Source organism: Oryctolagus cuniculus, chromosome 15, assembly GCF_051225735.1.
Source record: "Oryctolagus cuniculus isolate XC-2025 breed Fujian yellow rabbit chromosome 15, ASM5122573v1, whole genome shotgun sequence".
NCBI lineage: Eukaryota > Metazoa > Chordata > Mammalia > Lagomorpha > Leporidae > Oryctolagus > Oryctolagus cuniculus.
This window is the reverse complement of record NC_142881.1, coordinates 88,004,502-88,023,890: the sequence shown is the minus strand read 5'-3', so window position 1 is coordinate 88,023,890 and position 19,389 is coordinate 88,004,502. Positions and strand designations below refer to the sequence as shown.

General features: G+C 44.3%; 1 protein-coding gene across 1 annotated transcript; it reads left to right on the top strand.

The window, feature by feature from the left end:
• The first annotated feature begins 11,005 nt into the window (after positions 1–11,005).
• Positions 11,006–11,845, top strand: LOC149122163 (olfactory receptor 6E1-like). Its single transcript, XM_089313763.1, has one exon. It carries the CDS (start codon positions 11,033–11,035, stop codon positions 11,843–11,845), a length of 813 nt encoding a protein of 270 aa, XP_089169889.1. The 5' UTR covers positions 11,006–11,032.
• Positions 11,846–19,389: the final 7,544 nt, after the last annotated feature.

The following is a 19,389-nucleotide window of genomic DNA, read 5'->3' as shown; positions in this document are numbered from 1 at the left end:
TCACTCCCCAGATAGCCATAACAGCCAGAGCTGTGCTGATCCGAAACCAGGAGCCAGGAGCTTCTTTCAGGTCTCCCACATGGGTGCAGGGGCCCAAGTACTTGGGTCACTTTCCACTGCTTTTCCAGGCCATAGCATAGAGCTGGATTGGAAGTGGAGCAGCCAGGTATTGAACCAGTGCCCATATGGGGTGCCGGCGCCACAGGAGGAGGATTAACCTACTGTGCCACAGCACCAGCCCCACTAGTATATTTTCAACATAACAAAAAGGGTTCTTATTATATGACTTGTCTTAGTTTCTTATAATTTCTGCATTTTCTACATTTGTAACAGATTTTTAAAAAGCACTTACACAGTACCGAGAGTTCAGGAGACCGTTACAAATTTGACAAAATAAAAATATAACACTTGCTGTGCATTCTTAGAGAGGTGCTGATGCAGTGACATGGACCCACAGTGACTTGCACCACGATGGTGACGATAAAAAGAGAAGGCATGAGAGTGCTGTTTGTCAGGTGTGTGTCATGGAGTTGTAGAAGCCCAGGGAAGAAGTGTGAGTGTGGAAAGAGCCCTGAACTGGGAGGGAGGGAGGAGATCGGGGTTCAAATCCAGACTCTCTCAGTAGCATTCGGCTCACTTGAGCCCTAGTTTTCTTCTAAGTACGAGGACAGTATGTCCACCTCGAGATGCTGCCAACCCGGAGTGAGGGAATCTAAGAAAGGGAAGCCAAGAGCTGAGTTTAGGATGCTATTCTTGGTGAGTGACCCCTGGGGACGAGGATGGCCATGTCACAGTCCCTGCCCAGGGCTGGCTCTTGGAGAGTGGCTAGATTGAGTAAAAGAGGTTGAATTGTACGGGACCACCCAGGTGGGGCTTTGGACAGCTGTGGACTTGGCTCTAAAAATCACCCAGTGGGGAGAGGCCATTGGAGTAAGTAAATGAGAAGCCACTGCGGTGGTCTCTGATGCAGAAGGGGGGTGCTGCTTAGCTCAGGAATCTCCAGACTGAGACACGACACCATCCTCACCCAGGAACCTCACTTAGGGACTCCCTGGCAGAGGTGGGAGGCTCACCTTTCTGTAGTCCTGAATGCTGTCCCAGCTCACCAGAGCCATCTGTTTTCTTGTTCTCCAAACTCAGACAGGTCCCCTTTGCTCTTCAAGTCACTCCTCCCTCTAGTGGCTGTCGGGCTCTGCCACTTTTGTCCCTCTGAGTCCTGGGGGAGCAAGCAGCTTGTCTTTCTCCCTGTGTGCTGGCACACATTCCTCACTGCTGGACTGCTGTCTCCTTCGGTGTTTGCCTTCTCCGGCATAAACCCCTCCAGCTGACCTGATAATGAAGACTTTGTTCTTGTGGTGGATTTTGCAGGAACGGGCACTGACTGGCACCCTCTGCTGGGCACTCAGAGCAGCTGTTGCTTCCCGGTTATGTTCTCTCTCAACATTAATCCTGTGATTTAGTCCTGGACCCACCCTTAACCCCCAGGCACTCTGCCGGTTGCACGTTCTGGGCTGGCTGACCATGACGTCCCAGGATCAAGTCTTTAAGAGCCAGGAATGATAGAACTTCTTTTTTCCCATGTCACCCATTCCTCAGCTTTCTGTCTTTGATGCCTACAAACCAAGGAAACACATGTTCCTTTAACTCCCCAATCATAAGCCCTTGCTCCTTTGGTCTTCCTGACTCAAGCGACCTCCTGTAAATGGTGGGTTGGTTTGTCATCATTGCAACTACACTATCATGGCTCTGGCTGGTGGGGACAGGATCCGGGTCCTCTCCATGGAGGCTTCTGCACCAACTGAGGCCTGAACTACAAAGCTGTCCATCTGACACTATAGGTCATGTCCTTCTGATATGAAATCTACAGGGGCAGGAGGCCTGAGCCACCTTCTCAGAAGTAGACTTCTTCTGGAATAGTCTGGCAGGTTCAGTTGTTTATTCCAGAGAAAGGGCAGCTCTGTAAGCCTGGGGAAGTGTAGACTCTATTGCACAGAGTAGATTGTGATTTTATTTTATATTTTGAATGGATCTAAGGAGACCTTTTCTCTTGGAAAGGGGGGTGGAGGGCTTACTTCCATCAAAGGTGAGCAAGAAGACATTTGACAAGGCAGGGCTAGGCCTTGGTCTTCCTCCAGCAGCTGGGTGAGTTCATGGCCATTCTCATGAGAGGGCTCCACCCTACAGGCCAGGAACACAGCTGCATCATGGCATCTCAGCTGCCCAACCAGAGTGAGTCCCTGGCATTCTCTACAAATCCCTGGGATGAAGAAGCAGCCTGGGCTCTTGAAGAAATGGCCTCCTGTAGGTAGCTCTATGCCACATTCAAGAACAAGTGGAGACAGCCCCTTGTGTTATCCTTTTCTGGGGCTGAGAAGACCTTATGCCTTTGGCAGACTAAATGCCTGTACACCTGGGTCTGAACCCACTGGTGGTTTGGTGCTGAGGTGCTCTGCCTTGATGTGCTCCCGTGTGCTGCCCCTTACCCTGCAATGCTTGCACTCAGTCTATGAGAGCCTAATCCGACCATGAAGCCCATCAGAATCCTTCATTTTGCTGCCTTAGAATCAGCAGATGTGGTTGTCCAGCACTGCACATGAGCGCTTTCTTACGATGGAACTGTCCGCTAGGTTTGTCTGAAGCTCAGCCTCCTGGGGACTTCTGCACGACCCCGAGGAAGCAGCTCCTACACTGAGCAGTGTCTTCATTTTTATTCCAAGTGCTTGCCCCCACAGAGATGAGAATGCAAAGTAGAGGCATAAATAAGACACACAAATGAGAGAAGGATTTGTTTAAAAGTGAGGGAGTAAATATACATTCATGTGTGAGTGTGGGAAACCCCTTGGAGAGATACCTACAATGAGCTGGTCAGAAAGCTGCCTATGGGGAGGCCAGAGGAGGACCAATTAGCCAACAAGTATGAAGTAGAAAAGCCACTCTTCCACAGGAGTATAGACAAGGGCTATACACAATAGCTAAATCATATGTCAGTTTCATTCTTATACATTTTTTATTTTATATATTAACTAACACATTTCAGAGAAAACATATGATGTTTCTCTATTGGGGACTGGTTTATTTTACCAAGAAAAATTATCTCTACTTTCCATTTTTGTTGCAAAATAAATTCTTTCTTATGCTTGAATGGTGTTCCATTTTGTATACACAGGCCACATTTTCTTCATCCAATCATCAGTTGATGCACAGCTGGGTTGATTCTATATCTTAGCTATTCTGAATTGAGCTGCTATAAATGTGGTGGTACAGCTAACTCTTTCATACACTGATTTCATTTCGTTTGGGTAAATTTCCAGGAGCAAGATGGCTGGGTCAAAGGGTAGATCTGTTTTCAGAGTTATGAAGAATGAAGCTGGAAATTAACAACAGTAGAACCTCTAGAAAATATATAAACACATGGAGACTGAACAACATGCTCTGTTTGACTTCATAGAAGAAATCAAAAGAGAAATTTAAAAATTCCTCGAAACAAATGAAGATGACAACACAACATATCAAAACTTATGGGATACAGCAAAAGCAATGTGAAGAGGATAGTTAAAGCAATAAGAACCTACATCAAGAAATGGGGGATCTTGCTAAAGATTCTGCTTCCCACATGTGGTTCAGGTGTTACTTCGCTAATAATTTTACTGGACTGACAAAAGAACTGCATTGTCATTGCTTTTTTTTTGTCTCTGAAATTTGAAAAAGTTATTGGTCTCAGAGAGTGGATTATCTTTGGTAATCTTTATTTTTTTGTTTTTATTTTTTTTAACTTTTATTTAATGAATATAGATTTCCAAAGTACACCTTATGGATTACATTGGCTTCCGCCCCTGCAATGACTTCCCTCCCACCTGCAACCCTCCCCTTTGCCGCTCTCTCTCCCCTTCCATTCACATCAAGATTCATTTTCTATTCTCTTTATATACAGAAGATCAGTTTAGCATACATTAAGTAAAGATTTCAACAGTTTGCGCCCACATAGAAACACAAAGTGAAAAATACTGTTTGAGTACTAGTTATAGCATTAAATCACAATGTACAGCACATTAAGGACAGAGATCCTACATGAGGAGTAAGTACGCAGTGACTCCTGTTGTTGACTTTACAAATCGACACTCCGGTTTATGGCATCAGTAATCTCCCTATGCTCCAGTCATGAGTTTCCAAGGCTATGGAAGCCTTTTGAGTTCACCAACTCTTATCTTATTTAGACAAGGTCATAGTCAAAGTGGAAGTTCTCTCCTCCCCTCAGAGAAAGGTACCTTCTTTGAAGACCTGTTCTTTCCACTGGGATCTCACTCACAGAGATCTTTCATTTAGGGGTTTTTTTTTTTTTTTTTTGCCAGAGTGTCTTGGCTTTCCATGCCTGAAATTCTCTCATGGGCTTTTCAGCCGGATCCAAATGCCTTTAGGGCTGATTCTGAGGCCTTTAGGACATCTGCCATTCTATGAGTCTGCTGTGTATCTCGCTTCCCATGTTGGATCGCTCTCCCCTTTTTTTATTCTATCGGTTAGTATTAGCAGGCTCTAGACTTGTTTGGTAATCTACTTTAAAAAATTGAGCAAATGCATAATATTTTCACTATGCTTTTTCTACAAGTATAAAATACAAAGCTTAAAGATTATATTATCTTTGATTGCTTCCACCTTTAGCTATTATTAACGTGTTTGGATATGTAATTTCTTGAGTTCCTGTTTCCTTTATTTGGGTATAAGCTATGGTAGTAATCATGGAAGGAGTGGAAATGGGGAGAAATGCTTTCATGGGTGTGAGACTTCCTATGGGAGTTTTGAATTAGAAATTGTTATTATGTAACCTCTGAAGGTACACATGTTTCTGAATTGCACAATCTAAAATGATTGTTTATATTTGCATTTACTTCAATATAAACACAGAAACACTGAAAGTTTTCTATCTGCTTGAATTATTTATAAGAAAAAGCAATCATGATTCTTGACCAGGATGGTGGAGCAATCGGCTGTCACCTTTTCCAATTCCCTTTCCCAACTACAGACGCACATCCAAAAGCCAAACCAGCCCTGGGAAGGTTTGAACACTTACTGAGGAAACTGCAGCAACACAGGTGACCAAGTCACAGTGAGTGTCCGCCCAGGAGATGGCCAAGAACAGAGACAAAAAGTTGAAGCTGTGAGCCACACGTCCTGCACAGGACACCAGCATCTCCTGCCACTGACAGAAGCAGCAGTCCTTCCTGCTGGGATCCCAGAGAGAGATGTTGCTGCATGCACCTGCCCCTCGGGAAGGAAGCACGGTTGTCTCCCTCTAGCACCCGAGCTGTTACTTCTTCCAGCCTGCCCGTGTCTCTGACCTTGTGTCTCTGCTTCTCCACGAATGCTCGTCGGAGGCCCCAACTCTGTGTCTACACAGCATGGAGAGCACCTCCTGATCTGAAGCTTTGCCATGCGGAGAGAGCCACACCTTGAGGCTTCTGCATGTTACCTCGCGTCAGACTGCAGCTGAGCTGACGGTGACAGCAAGTGCACACTCCGCTCCTGACTGAGAGACGTGCTGCATGCACCCATTCCTCAAGCACTAGAGCCTCCACCGTAGTGGGCAGGATTGCTCTTGGCACTGGGCCAAGGTTTCTCTGGGCAACGGCTTGGGGAACTGGCCCAGTTGCAATGGAAAGCTTGTTGCAGAGCCATTGTAGTTCTGCACGTTTCCCTTCGTAAGCACCTGCACCTCACATACCATTCTAACGTGGAAGTTCGTGGACCTGTGCCGTGGGCGTTGGTATTGTTACCTCCCCAATTCCGAGACACAGGGTTCTTTCAGGGATTCCCATGCTGTATGCCTCGTCTCTGTGCTGTCTCTGTGGTTCCTCTAAGACTGCCACTCATCAGACATCAGTGGTGCCACCACCACGAGTGGGTCCACAAGGCAGGAACAGTGCCAGTAGGGATCCCCTTAAACCACAGTTTCCCGAGTGGGAGAAAAAGAGGTTGGGTGGACCCTCGCAGTCAGTGATCCTCGAGACCTCACCAGCTCTCAGTGTCACTTAGGATGGACACAGTGTTGGGCCTTTAGGACTCTTGCATTTTTGTCAACGCAACATGAGTGTGCACAGAGCTGCTTGGAGACTACACTGCTGCACCCTGACCAGGGCCAGCACTGCTGCACTCCATCCTGAGGGTGCCCTTCCAGTCCCCTCTATCTTAGTAGATTTCTCTCCAGTGTGCAAAGAAGGGCAGAGGTGCATGCTCCTGCACACACACAGACGTCCTTGTAAGACAGAGTGAAGAGAAACTTCAGACCCAACAAATATAATTTCCCAGTCAGAAACCCCAGAGAGGTGGACATTTACAAACTAGCTGATTCAGAATTCAAGATAATTGTTCAAGGAAACTCAGGAGATTTTAAGAAAATACAGAGAAACAATTTATAGACATCAGGAAAACATAAACTGACACCCAAAATAAATTTCTCAGGGAGATTGAAGTCGTAAAGCACACAGAAATTCTGTGTTTGCAGAGAACAGTGAAGGAAAGAAAACCAAAATGCAACAGAGGTGTTAGCATCAGACTAGGTCACTGGAGAAAATGATTCTGTGAGCAGGCAACAGGTTACCGGAAACACAGAATCAGAGGGGAAGAGAAAAATATTCTGTTAGTGTCTTATGATGGACAAAGCCCAGGACATCCGGGATGAAATACATATTACATTTAGAGTGATAAGCATAAGAAGGATGTTGATTCTCACCAGGAACTATGGGAATCAGAAGATCATGTGATGACAACTCCCAAGTTCTAAAAGGACCTCAAACCAGCACATGTGCTGAGAGTATCCTTCAAAGGTGAAAGTCGTGTACAGAATTTTCAGGTACAAGTAAGATGAAGAGCTGAAGAAATTCTCTTGCAGCAAAACTAAAGTCCAAAAGGTGGTGAAGGGGGTTTGTTGGGTAGAAGGCGACTGATGTGACATGAAATTGCTGACCTGAATAAGGAATGACAGTCACTGGAGAAGTAATATATGAGTCATGCAACTAGTAAAAATGAAAAACACTGCTATTTTATACATTAACACTGCCTTCCAGGGGGCAAAGACCCCACAGACGTGTGGGCCTGACACTGGGTTCCCATGTCAGACACCAGAGCTGAGCCAAGTGTCCATTCTCCCGGCACCCTGAGTTGGGGAGTCAAATGAAGTTCAAACTACAGCAAGAACTCTCCTCTGTAATTTAGTTCTTTCACTCCAAGACACACACCAAGGGGAGGGAGTGACTCTGTTCCCCCAAAGACACATGCGAGCTTATTTCTAGCAGCTTTGATGATAATATCATTGAATCTGAGAGGTCACAGATGTCCATCAGTGGAAAGAGGGAAGGGTGTGATATCCTTTGCTGTAGAAAAGAACAAGAATGCAACATGGGAGACCATAGAGGAGTCTCAGAAACGTGTTGATTAAAAATGCCAGAGAAGAAACAGGAACTGCGTTCCATTTAAAACAGGTGAGGAGGAGCTGGCACTGTGGTGCAGTGGGTTAAAGCCCTGGCCTGAAGTGCCGGCATCCCATATGGGCATCGGTTCTAGTCTCAGCTGCTCCTCTTCCGATCCAGCTCTCTGTTATGACCTGGGAAAGCAGTAGAAGATGGCCCAAATCCTTTGGCCCCTGCACCCATGTGGGATACCCGGAAGAAGCTCCTGACTCCTGGCTTCGAATTGGCCCAGCTCCAGCCATTGCAGCCATCTGGGGAGTGAACCAGCAGATGAAATACATCACTCTCTGTCTCTACTTCTCTCTGTAACTCTGTCTTTCAAATAAATAAATCTTTTTTTAAAAAAGGTGAGGAGGTTTGAGGTTTGCCAAGGAGTTAAGACTTCACTTCCCACATCCAAGTGCCTGAATTCTATGTAGACACTTGATCAGTATAAAATAATCAATTCCTTGCTGTCTCTTAAATAAATGAAAACTAATTTTTTAAACTTGTTAATGATTTATTTGTGAATTTGAACATTAGAATTCCAGAGAGGAAGAAAAAGAGAAAGGGGGGGGGGGAGAGAAGGGAGAGGAGAGAGAGAGAGAGAGAGAGAGAGAGAGAGAGAGAGAGATTAGCCAATTCTCCATCCATTGGTTAACTCCCCAGATGGCTACAATAACTGGGGCAGGGCAGATCAAAGCCAGGAGCTTCATCCGAGTCTCCAATGTAGTTGGTCCAAACACTGGGGCCATCTTTTGCTGCTTTTCCCAGGCGATCAGCAGGGAGGTAGATTAGAAGTAGGGTAGCTGGGACTCGAACCCGTGCCCATATGGGATGTAGCATCACAGGCAGCACTTTTACCCACCAAGCCACAACACTGGCCCTGAGACTCTGGTTCCTATTTACACCCTGGGGTTTATCTGAACTTGCACTGCTCTGGCAGAGGTAGGAAAGGATCTAAATCCCCCACCCCTTAGTAAGAAAAGGCAATTTGGGAAATCATAAAATCATAAATCCTGAGTATTATAGATACTCTACTCTTAACTATTTTTATGAGAGACAACTCAGACTTCTATGTGTCCATTTCATTATCTTTGCAACATAATTAAAAAGTAACTGTGATGCTTTTGTAACTATTTTCCATTTCCAACAGTACCCAATTAGCAGCCACCAGGGATCCAAGAGGCACACTGGTCTCCAGATGGCTCCTGATGTGGCTGCTGCCCACTGGCCCTGGTGGCTCCTGACTGGTGTCAAGAGACAGTCCAATGTCAGTCATATGATGGGACAATTCCATATATTTATTCTTGCAAGGGCATGTGTATCCTCCCCTGTCTGGAGAGTGCAATTAGTGGGAAACCTAATGCTTGGAACTCATTTTGGAGACAGAAGATCCATGGCCAAGACACCAGGTTAAGTGAGGAGAACATTTCTGTATCTTTGCTGCACTGAAGTATTTTTCCAGAAAACAGCATTTCTTGCTGGAGCTGGCTGGTTCAGGATTAGGAGCAGGTTGGGGATCTGGGGCCTGGGATCAGAAGGGAGGCTATGAAGACACTTTGGGAGTGCACATGGACTGATTCCAATTTCCAGACACCGAGAAAGGCTGTGCTCCCTTCTGTCTCCCAGTGTAAAGTGTTCCACTGAGTGTCACTTTGCCTCCTCCTAGTTTGGAAATTTGTGTAGTCATTGAAGATGGATGATTAGCAGACCTGAGGCATGCGATGAAGTTTTCTCTGCGACAATCAGGGACATTTCAGGCGCAAGTGTGTCTTTTCTTACCTTTCCAACTTCCTAGCCCAACATTCTTGATATTTCATCATCTGCAAAGATCTGCAGATAGAGCTCTGGTGACACTAAGTGGCCCACGTGGCACTGAGTCAGTCATTCATTTGTGGTAAACTGAGGTGGAGTCTGTTCCTCTTAAACAGACGCCCCATAGTGAATGGTTTGGCTAAATCAAAGAGCTAGTTCAGGGATCTGAGAGGAGCACAGGTTGACCAACGGGACAAAATCTCCCCCAAGAAATGTTAGTGGGTGTAAAGGGCAAAGGAAATATTTGTTTTATGTGGGATAAATGTAGGAAGGAGAATGAATGAGAGATTAATTGTAGGACTCAAGTCACACCATGGATCTTTTTCTCCCTTGTGGCCATCCTTTACCTAAGGATGGGAAAATCAAAAGGTAAAACTTCTGGCCTGGATGACTGCTTAGCGTGATGTCAGCCTTGGGTTAAAAGAGGTGGGCTGAGACTCTAACATCCGGCTGTCCCATCTCACTCACTTCAAGGGAGCTGCAGTTGGTGCCCTAGAATGGTTTTCCTTCAATGACACTATATCCCCAAATTTGGAAACTAGTCCTAAGACATGAAGGGATGTGTTTTGTGGGATTACAGAATTCCATGAACATATTTTTCAGTTATAATTTTCCTTTGGCAATATTGAAAGTGTGGCTGTATAATATGAGTATTTTCTTATCAGTAAGATGTGGCATGATCAGAAACGTGGTTGGCATACAGATTATTTTTTAGGGTAGCTATAGAATATAGAGCAAAATAACTATTACAATCCAGTGTTTTTATTTCAAATCTTTTTATTATTGAAAGTCAGTATGTCAGAGATAGACACACACACACACACACACACACGGAACTAGAGAGAGAGAGAGAGAGAGAGAGAGAGAGAGAGAGAGAGATCATCCTTCTGTTTATTTACTCCTAAATGGCCACAACAGACAGGCTGGACTTGGCTGAAGTCAGGAGCTAAGAGCTCCATCTAGGTCTTCCACATGGCTGGCCATGTTCCCCAGCACGTGGGCCAACACTTCCCCAGGCATTAGCAGAAAGCTGGATTGGAAGCAGAGTAGTCAGGACTCAAACCAGCACTCTGACATGGAATGCTAGCACCATAACTAGAGGTTAACTCTGGTGCCTCTGTGCTGGCCCCAACATCATCATTTAAGCAGATTGCTACTTGCAAGCACAGTCCTAACTTAGGTCTTTTGGCTGCACAAATTATGTTCAGGTATTAAAATAACTTATTTTTATTTAGCAACAGTCAAAAGTTATATATAAAATCTAATGTTTCAAAATAGTTGAAGCTGTGATTTGGCCTAGAGGTTAAGGTGCTCTTTGGAGTGCCTACTTCCCCTATTGAAGATCCTACTTCAGTTTGAAGCCCTCCTCCCAATTCCAGGTTCTAGATGATGTACACACATGGCTCATGTGCTTGGGTCCCTGGTATCCATGTGCGAGGTCTGAGTTCAAAGCTCTTTGCTTTGCACAGACCCCAAGCTGGCTGTTGTGTGGGCATTTGGGGTTGTGAATCAGTGGACAGTGGGCCTTTCTCTCTCTAATAAAAAACATAAATTTCTACTTTTTTTAGGTTTAATGAAAAAGGATTCTCCTTTCTACATTGTTCACACTGCACAATAGCCCAGTGAGAGTTGAAGAAGAAACGGAAAAGATGATGATGTGGGATACAGATAACAGGAGTGTGGTCCAGGAGTTCATCCTGGAGGGCTTCCCTGCTGTCCAGCACCTGGGGAAAATACTGTTCCTGGTGCACCTGCTGGCATACCTGGCCTCCATCATGGGAAACACGCTCATCATCACCATCACCTGGGCTGACCATCGCCTCCACACACCCATGTACTTCTTCCTCAGCACTTTCTCCTTTGTGGAATGCTGCTTCATAACCACGGTGATTCCTAAACTGCTGGCCATCTTCCTGTCAGGGAGGCAAGTGATTTCCTTTGCTGCCTGCTTCATGCAAGCTTTTGTCTCTCTTTCCCTGGGTTCAATGATTTTCTTCCTTATGGCAGTGTTGTCTCTGGATCGGTACCTGGCCATTTGCAGACCTCTGCGTTACTCCAGCATCATGAGCCCCAGGGTGAGCTCCCTCCTAGTCACTGCCTGCTTCACTTCGGGATTCCTCTTCATGGTGGTCCCAGTTGTCCATCTTTCCCAGTTGTCCTTCTGTGGCCCCAATGTCATCCCCCACTTCTTCTGTGATTTTGGGCCTTTGGCTAAGCTGTCCTGTTCTGATACCAGGTCTGTTGAAATGTTATTCTTCGATATTGCTTTTTTGATTCTTTTTACAACTCTTCTTGTCACCGTCATTGCATACAGCAACATCGTAGTCACCATCGTGAGGCTCCCGTCAGCCAAGGAGCGGCAGAAAGCTTTCTCCACCTGCTCGTCTCACCTCATCGTCCTGTCTCTCATGTATGGCAGCTGTCTTTTCATCTATGTGAAGCCAAAGCAGACGAGCAGGGTGGACTTCAACAGACAGGCTGCTCTGGTGAACACGGTGCTGACCCCAGTGCTGAACCCTGTCATCTACACCCTGCGCAACAAGCAGGTGCACCAGGCTCTCAGGGGTGCCCTGTGCAGGGGGAAGTAGAACCACAGCTCCTCAGTGGAGGGTGCATAATCTGTATCGAATCTCCCTTCAATGTGCATAATCTTCTAAACATGTTTTAATTTATAAATATGTTAGTTTATTCAGGTTTTCATTTTTAGTTTAATAATAGAATCATTGCTCTATTTTTCCATTCTGAAAGCTTGAATAATCTTCCTTATATTGAGATAAAATATCTTCTTGTATTTTCATTACATTTGAATTAATAAGACTTAAAATTTTAAGGAAGAGTATCTAATACATAAATGTTTTTGATGCATTTGGAATGTCAATGATGGGCTGCTGTGGTTTCATGTATCCTCTTGAATATTTGTAAGGAACTAATTTAAATATTTCATAAATTTTAAGAATATCAAATTGATTCAAAGCATGGACAAACATGGTTATCATACTGTATTTTAAAAAACACAGACACATCTTTTTTTAATTGTTTCCAGCTCTTTCTCTTGTGAGTAGCTCTGCTGTGAATATTTGTGGATTTGTCTTTGTATGAGTTGATATTTTTATTATTTTGGGTATAAACTTGGATAGGAATAATTGGAGGAGAGGAGATGGGGTGAAAATGCTTTAATGTATATGGAACTTCCTACAGGAGTGATGAAAATATTTTGGAATTAGATGGAAGTGGTGATTACCTAACCTCTAAATGTACACATATCAATTAATTGTACAAGTAAAATGATTAATTTTATATGTACATATACTTGAATAATAACACAAACATTCCAAAATTTGTATGTTCCGCTGAACTTTTTCTCGTGAATACCAAGATCATTCCTGATCAAGATGGCAGAGTAGAAAAAAAAATTGGTCCTTGCCATTCCCAAGTTTCCTTTCTAAAAAGTAGACAGGGATCAAAAACCAATATTGCCTGAGGCCCCTGGAAGAATGTGCAGCAACACAGAGGGAAAATTCATGGAGAATCTCCACCCGGAAGGACCTCTGGTAAGACTGCCTGTCAGAGGTGCCACGAGATGGCCGAGAACATAGAGAGAAGATTGAGGGTGTAAGTAGCAGTCACCTGGCAGGAACCACTGGGGCACTGCCCTGCACAAGACACTGGCATCCTACGCATGGAGGAAACCAACAGTCATTCCTGATGGGAGATCCAGAGCAGGAAGTGTTGCCACAGACAATGCCCATCAAGAAGCAGTCACCGCTGTATCACTCTGGCGCCTAAGCTACCACTTCCAACCCGCATATGTCCCTGACCTGAGTCTTTGATTCTCCACTAATGCTCACACTTATATTCCAATTCTGTGGCTAAACAGCATCGTGCCACACCAATACGTGGGAGCCATGGTCATAGAGAGATACTTCACATCATGGCCCCAAATCCTAGACTCCCTACGTGTTCCCACACTTCAGAGTGCAGCTCAGCTGACACTGACAGCTAGTACCTTCACTGGTCCTGACTCCAAACTTGCACCCATACCTCAAACACCAGAGCCTCCACCATGGAGGGTAGGATTTCCCTGGGCTCTGGATCCAAGGTTTGTCTGTTTGTTTGTCTGAGCTGCTGGTTCAGATGCAAAGAGATTTGGATGACCCTGCCTCCTGAGCCACTGTAGCTCTGCACACTCTCGAGGTCGCATCCCTCCTCCCTGGCTGCTTCACAGGATGCTCTATCAACTCAGACCATTGCTAAATTGAAAGAGTGAGTACGTGTGCCCTAGGCATCGGAACCATTATGTCCTTGAACCTCAGAGAGAGATGTGGTTTCTTCAGCTGTGCCCATGTTACATAGCTCAGCCCTGTGGCTCCTCTAAGAGTGCCACTCATCAGACACCAGTGCCATTGCTGAGTGAGGTCTGCAAAGCTGAAACACTGCCAGGACCCTTGCAGGCAGTGGGACTCCAGACCTCACAACTCTCAAAGGCACTCGGGACAGGCGCAGTGTTGGTCCCTGAAGACCCACGCATTTTTGCTCAACACTGACATGAACTCATAGAGCTGCTTAGCAACTGGGTGCTGCGCCCTGACCAGTGCCAGCCCTGCTGCACTACACCCTGAGTGGGGCTTTCCCCTGTATCTTAGCAGATTTTTCCACCATGACCAGTATGTAGGACAGGAAGAGGCACCTGCTCCTCCGAATGTATCAACGTCCCTGTAAGGCACAAAGGGAGGAGAAACTTCACCACCCAAAGAATATAATTTCCCAGCTGGTGACCCCAAAGAGAGGGACGTTTACAAACCAGCTGTTATTGAATTCAAAATAATTGATTAATATGCTCTGGGAATTTAAACGAAATACAGAGAATCATTTACTGATATCAGGAAAACATAAGATTATCCCAAAAGTAAATTTAACCAGAGAAATTGAAATCATAAAACATATAGAAATACTGTCATTGAAAAGCACTATAAGTAAAATGAAAAACTGCAGCAGAGAATATCAACAGTGGAATAGATCACAGTAAAGAAAATGTATGAACTGGGAAAACAGTTCATTTGAAAACAGGCAATCAGAGGAGAAAAAGAAAAAAATCCCAATAGGAATGAAGAACAGCTGATGTGCAATTTTACAGCATTAGTAAATGTATTATACATGTTAGTGACATGTATTATACATGTTAGTAACATGTATTATACATGTTAAAGAACATTTATACATGGTAAAGAAAAATATGAGAAAGGGAAAGGGACAGAAATATTATTTAAAAAGGTATAAGTGAAAACTCCTCAAATCTGTGATTTGAAGACATACTAGACGGCAGTTATAATCAAAACGGCCTGATACTGGCACAAAAATAGACATGTAGACCAACGCAACAGAATAGAAATCTCAGAAACCAATGTATGCATCTACAACCTTTGACAAAGGAGCTAAAACCAATCCCCAAAGAGACAGTCTCTTCAACAAGTGGTGCTGGTGAAATTGGACCTCTGCAGGCAGGAAGACCAAACAAGACCCCGACCTGACACCTTATGAAAAAGTCAACTCTAAATGAACCAAGGATCTAAACCCATGACTTGAGACCATCAATTATTAGAGAAAAACTTTGGGGAAGCTTTGCACGAGGTTGGCATAGGCAAAGCCTTCTTGGAAGCACAGGCAATACAAGCAAAACTATGTAAATGGGATTGCTTCAAGCTAAGAGCTTCTGCAGTGCAAAGGAAACACTCCACAAAGTGAAGCGGCAACAGACAGAACAGGAGAAAATAGCTGCAAACTGTGCAACTGATGAAGGATTAATATCTGGAATCTGTAATGACCTCAAGGAACTAAACAACAACAAAAGAAATTATCCAGTTAAGAAATGGGCATAGGGCTTAAGTAGGCATCTATTTTTTTAAGATATATTTATTTATTTGAAAGAGTTACACAGAAAGAGAAGGAGAGGCAGAGAGAGGGAGAGAGGAAGAGAGGGAGGGGGAGAGAGAGAGAGAGAGAGAGAGAGAGGTGTCTTCCATCTGCTGGTTCACTCCCCAAATGGGCACAACAGCCAGAGCTGTTGATCTGAAGCAGATCTGAAGCCAGGAGCCAGGAGCTTCCTCCGGGTCTCCAACATGGGTGCAGGGGCTCAAGGACTTGGACATACTTCTACTACTTTCCCAGGATATCGTGAAGGACTGGATTGTAAGAGGAGCGGCCGGGACATGAACCAGCACCCATATGGGATGCTGGCACTGCAGGCAGCAGCTTTGCCTGCCACACCACAGAGCCACCCCAACAGGCATCTTTCGAAAGCTGTCATTCAAAGGGCCAACAGACATGTGAAAAAGTGCTCAGGATTACTAGCCAACAGAGAAATGCAAATAAAAACCACAATCAGGTTTCATCTCACTTAGAATGGCTATCATCCAAAACCATAATACAACAAATGCTGGGAAGATGCAGGGAAAAAATACCCTAATACAGTGTTGGTGGGAATGTTAACTAGTACACCCATAATGGAAGACAGTGTGGAGATTCCTCCAGAATCTGAAAAGACCTACCCTATGACCCAGCCAGCCATCTCACTCCTGGGAACTGTCCAAAATGAAATGAAAGCAGTGTATCAAAGAGTTTTCTGGGGGCCATCACTGTGGCGCATTGGGTTAACACCCTGGCCTGAAGCGCCACCATCCCATATGGGTGCCAGTTCAAGTCCTGGCTGCTCCATTTCTGATCCAGCTCTCTGCTGTGGCCTGGGAAAGCAGTAGAAGATGGCCCAAGTCTTTGGGCCCCTGCACCCGCGTGGGAAACCCATAAGAAGCTCCTGGCTCCTAGCTTCGGATATGGGCAGCTCCGGCCATTGCGGCCGTTTGGGCAGTGAACTGATGGACAGAAGGCCTCTCTCTCTCTCTCTCCCTCTCTCTCTCTCTCTGCCTCTCCTCTCTCTGTGTAAATCTGACTTTCAAATAAATAAATAAATCTTTCAAAAAAAAAAAGAAAGATTTTTCTGTACCCTGTATTTATTGTAGCTCAATTCACAATAGCCAAGATATGCAGTAAGCCCAGATGTCCATGAACCCACCACTGGATAACGAAAATGTGGTTTATATACACTTTGGAATACTACTAAGCAGTAAAAAAGAATGAAACCTTCTCTTTTGCAACAAAAGAAATTGTGTATAGCAGCTTTAATTATACTATTGAATCAAAGAGATCACAGATGACTACCAATGGAAGAGGGGCGACTTACATTCTATGTATGCAGTGTTGCTACAAGGCAGTATAAAAGAACCATCAAGCAATACGAGAGAGCAGAGATGAGTTTCAGGAATCTGTAGGAAAAAAAAAGCCAGGTAAGCAACATGTTCCATTCAAAAGCTGTTTTCCATTCAAAACTGGTGGAGAGTTTGAGTTTAGCCAAGGACATAAGACTCTACTTCCCACATCAGAGTGCCTGGGTTCCATGTGAACACTTGATCAGTATACATAATTCAACCTCTCTCTGTCTCTCAAGGAAGTAAAAACTAATTTTTTTAAAGATTTATTTGTTGGGGCCAGCACTGTGGCCTGGTATGTTGGGCCTCCGCCGGCAGCACTGGCATCCTTTATGGGCACCAGTTTGTGTCCCGGCTGCTCCTCTTCCCAGCCAGCTCTCTGCTTGTGGCCTGGGAAAGCAGTGGAATATAGCTCAAGTGCTTGGGCTCCTCCTCCCATGTGTGAGACCTAGAAGAAGCTCCTGGCTCCTGACTTTGGATCTGCTTGGCTCTAGCCATTGAGGCCATTTGGGAAATGAACTAGCAGATAGAAGACCTTTCTCTCTGTCTTTCCCTCTATCTATAACTCTGTCAAATAAATACATAAAATATCATAAAATATTTATGGCTTATTTGAAAGAATGAGAGAGAGAGAGAGAGAGAGAGAGAGAGAGAGAGCTCTTTAATTTGCTGGTTCACCCCCAGATGGTCACAATGATTGGGGCTGAGCCACACCAAAGCCAGGAGCTTCATCCTTGTCTCTCACGTGGTGCAGGGGCCCAAGCACTTGGGCCACCCTTTGCTGATTCCCCAGTCACAATAGCAGGGAGCTGATTGGAAATGCAACAGCCAGAACATGAACTGGTGCTCATATTGGTTGCTGGCATTGAAGGCAATGACTTTACCTGCTATGCCAAAATGTTGGCTCAATAAAAGCTAATTTTTAAAAAAGACATAAGTAGTTTCTGATGATAGAAACAGAAAAAATTGTTTTTCGTAGTGTGGGCTATTGACTATGAAGAGCACAAGGAAATTTGTGCTGAAAAGGGAATATTTTATAAGTTGATTTCAGCAATGTTACATTGCTGTTTATATATGCAGAAAATTATTGATCTCTACAGTTAAATTTGTGCATTTTACAGTATGTAAATTATATGTCAATAAAGAAAAACTATAGCAGTGTATAGTCCCTACCAATTTAACAAGTATTTAAAACAGTGACTATTTTGATTTTGTCAAGTGTATACAACAACTTAAAGGAAATCATAGAGTACAAAAAAGCAATGTATATGAGCAAAATTGACATTTTGAGATTTGATCACTGTTTAGAGCCACTATCTATACTTCTTGACAAACAGTGGTTTTCCTAATTGGTACATGTCAAATTTTTTATTTAGTGTAGGGTTAGGCTTGTGGTTATAAAGTAAATTGAAAAGTGTTCTTGAAAGTTAAAAGAAGGAGAAAGGAGGGTAGGAGCAAAGGAGGTAGGAAGGGTCGGAAGTTTCATTATGCTCTTAAAACTGTGCATTGAAATACATGACGGCTGTTCCATTTATATAAATAAAACTTATAAAAAGAAAAGCAATGCATTTATGATATGTGCTAGTATAATTTTGATGATTTTGTGTCTTTTAAACTTCATGGCAGTGAAGTTGGATGTCTTTGCCTTTGTCCATTGTGTATAGCCCGTGCCTCCTGGCCGGCAGAGCCATGGTCTTTTTGCTCTTTATTTGTTGAACTCTGTATTTAGTGGAGCCAATAAACAGCTGATGAGCATGAAATTGAAAAATCGCCCAAATAATAAGTTTCATTTTTTAAAAAAATGTGAGGTTAAAATCATGCAGAAAACATTAAAAAAGTAATTATAAAAATATTTATGTGGTTTGTCCCTATGTCTCTTGAAATACATAATTTGAGATGATATCACCTTGGGGTCATCTTGCCAAATCCATCTCTGAAGTCTTTTTTGTTATTTATTTATTTGACAGGTAGAGTACAGACAGTGAGAGAGAGAGAGAGACAGAGAGAAAGGTCTTCCTTCCATTGGTTCACTCCCCAAATGGCCGTCACTGCCAGCGCTGTGCCAATCCAAAGCCAGGAGCCAGGAGCCAGGTGCTTCTTCCTGGTCTCACATGTGGATACACAGGCCCAAGCACTTGGCCCATCCTCCACTGCCCTCCTTGGGCCACAGCAGAGAGCTGGACTGGAAGAGGAGCAACCAGGACTAGAACCCAGTGCCCATATGGGATGCCAGCACTGCAGGTGGAGGATTAATGTAGTGAACCCTGGCGCCAGCCCCTCTGAAGTCTTTTATTGGGAACCACGTAGATTACAGAGAATGATGGCAGAGAAATGGTAACTAGAGTATATTTCTGCTGAACTTTCCCATTTCCAACAATGAATAATTAAATACCCCCAAGACTTTGCTGTGATTGTAGTCCCTGCCTCATTTTCGCTCCTCTAATGATGCCTGAATGTCCAAGAGTTTGTCCTTTGGGACCCTGTGTATCCTCAGTGGTGGTGGCAAACATCCCTGAGATAAGGGCATTTAAATGTGTTTTCTTTTTCCATTGTGATGACCTCACTAACTCAGACAGGTGGAGAGAGGCCGGTCTGGGAGAGTGGCCCAGAAATTAGGCCCTTCTTGTCTGTTTTCCTGGGTCTTTTTTGGGGCAATGCACAAGCAGTGCTGTTGGTTTTCAAGGTGGACTCTGCCATCACGTCTGTTAGAGTGGGCCGCCATATGCTAAGGAGCTTGCAGCAGCTCACCTGCGCTTGCTCGGGCGGATGTGGGCATGTTGCATTTTGTAGTGAAGTGGGCTTTACCAGCAAGTTAGCCAAGGGAAACTACAACTGTTCATCCTCTAAGGTCTGGAAATCTCTGTTTTCCTTGG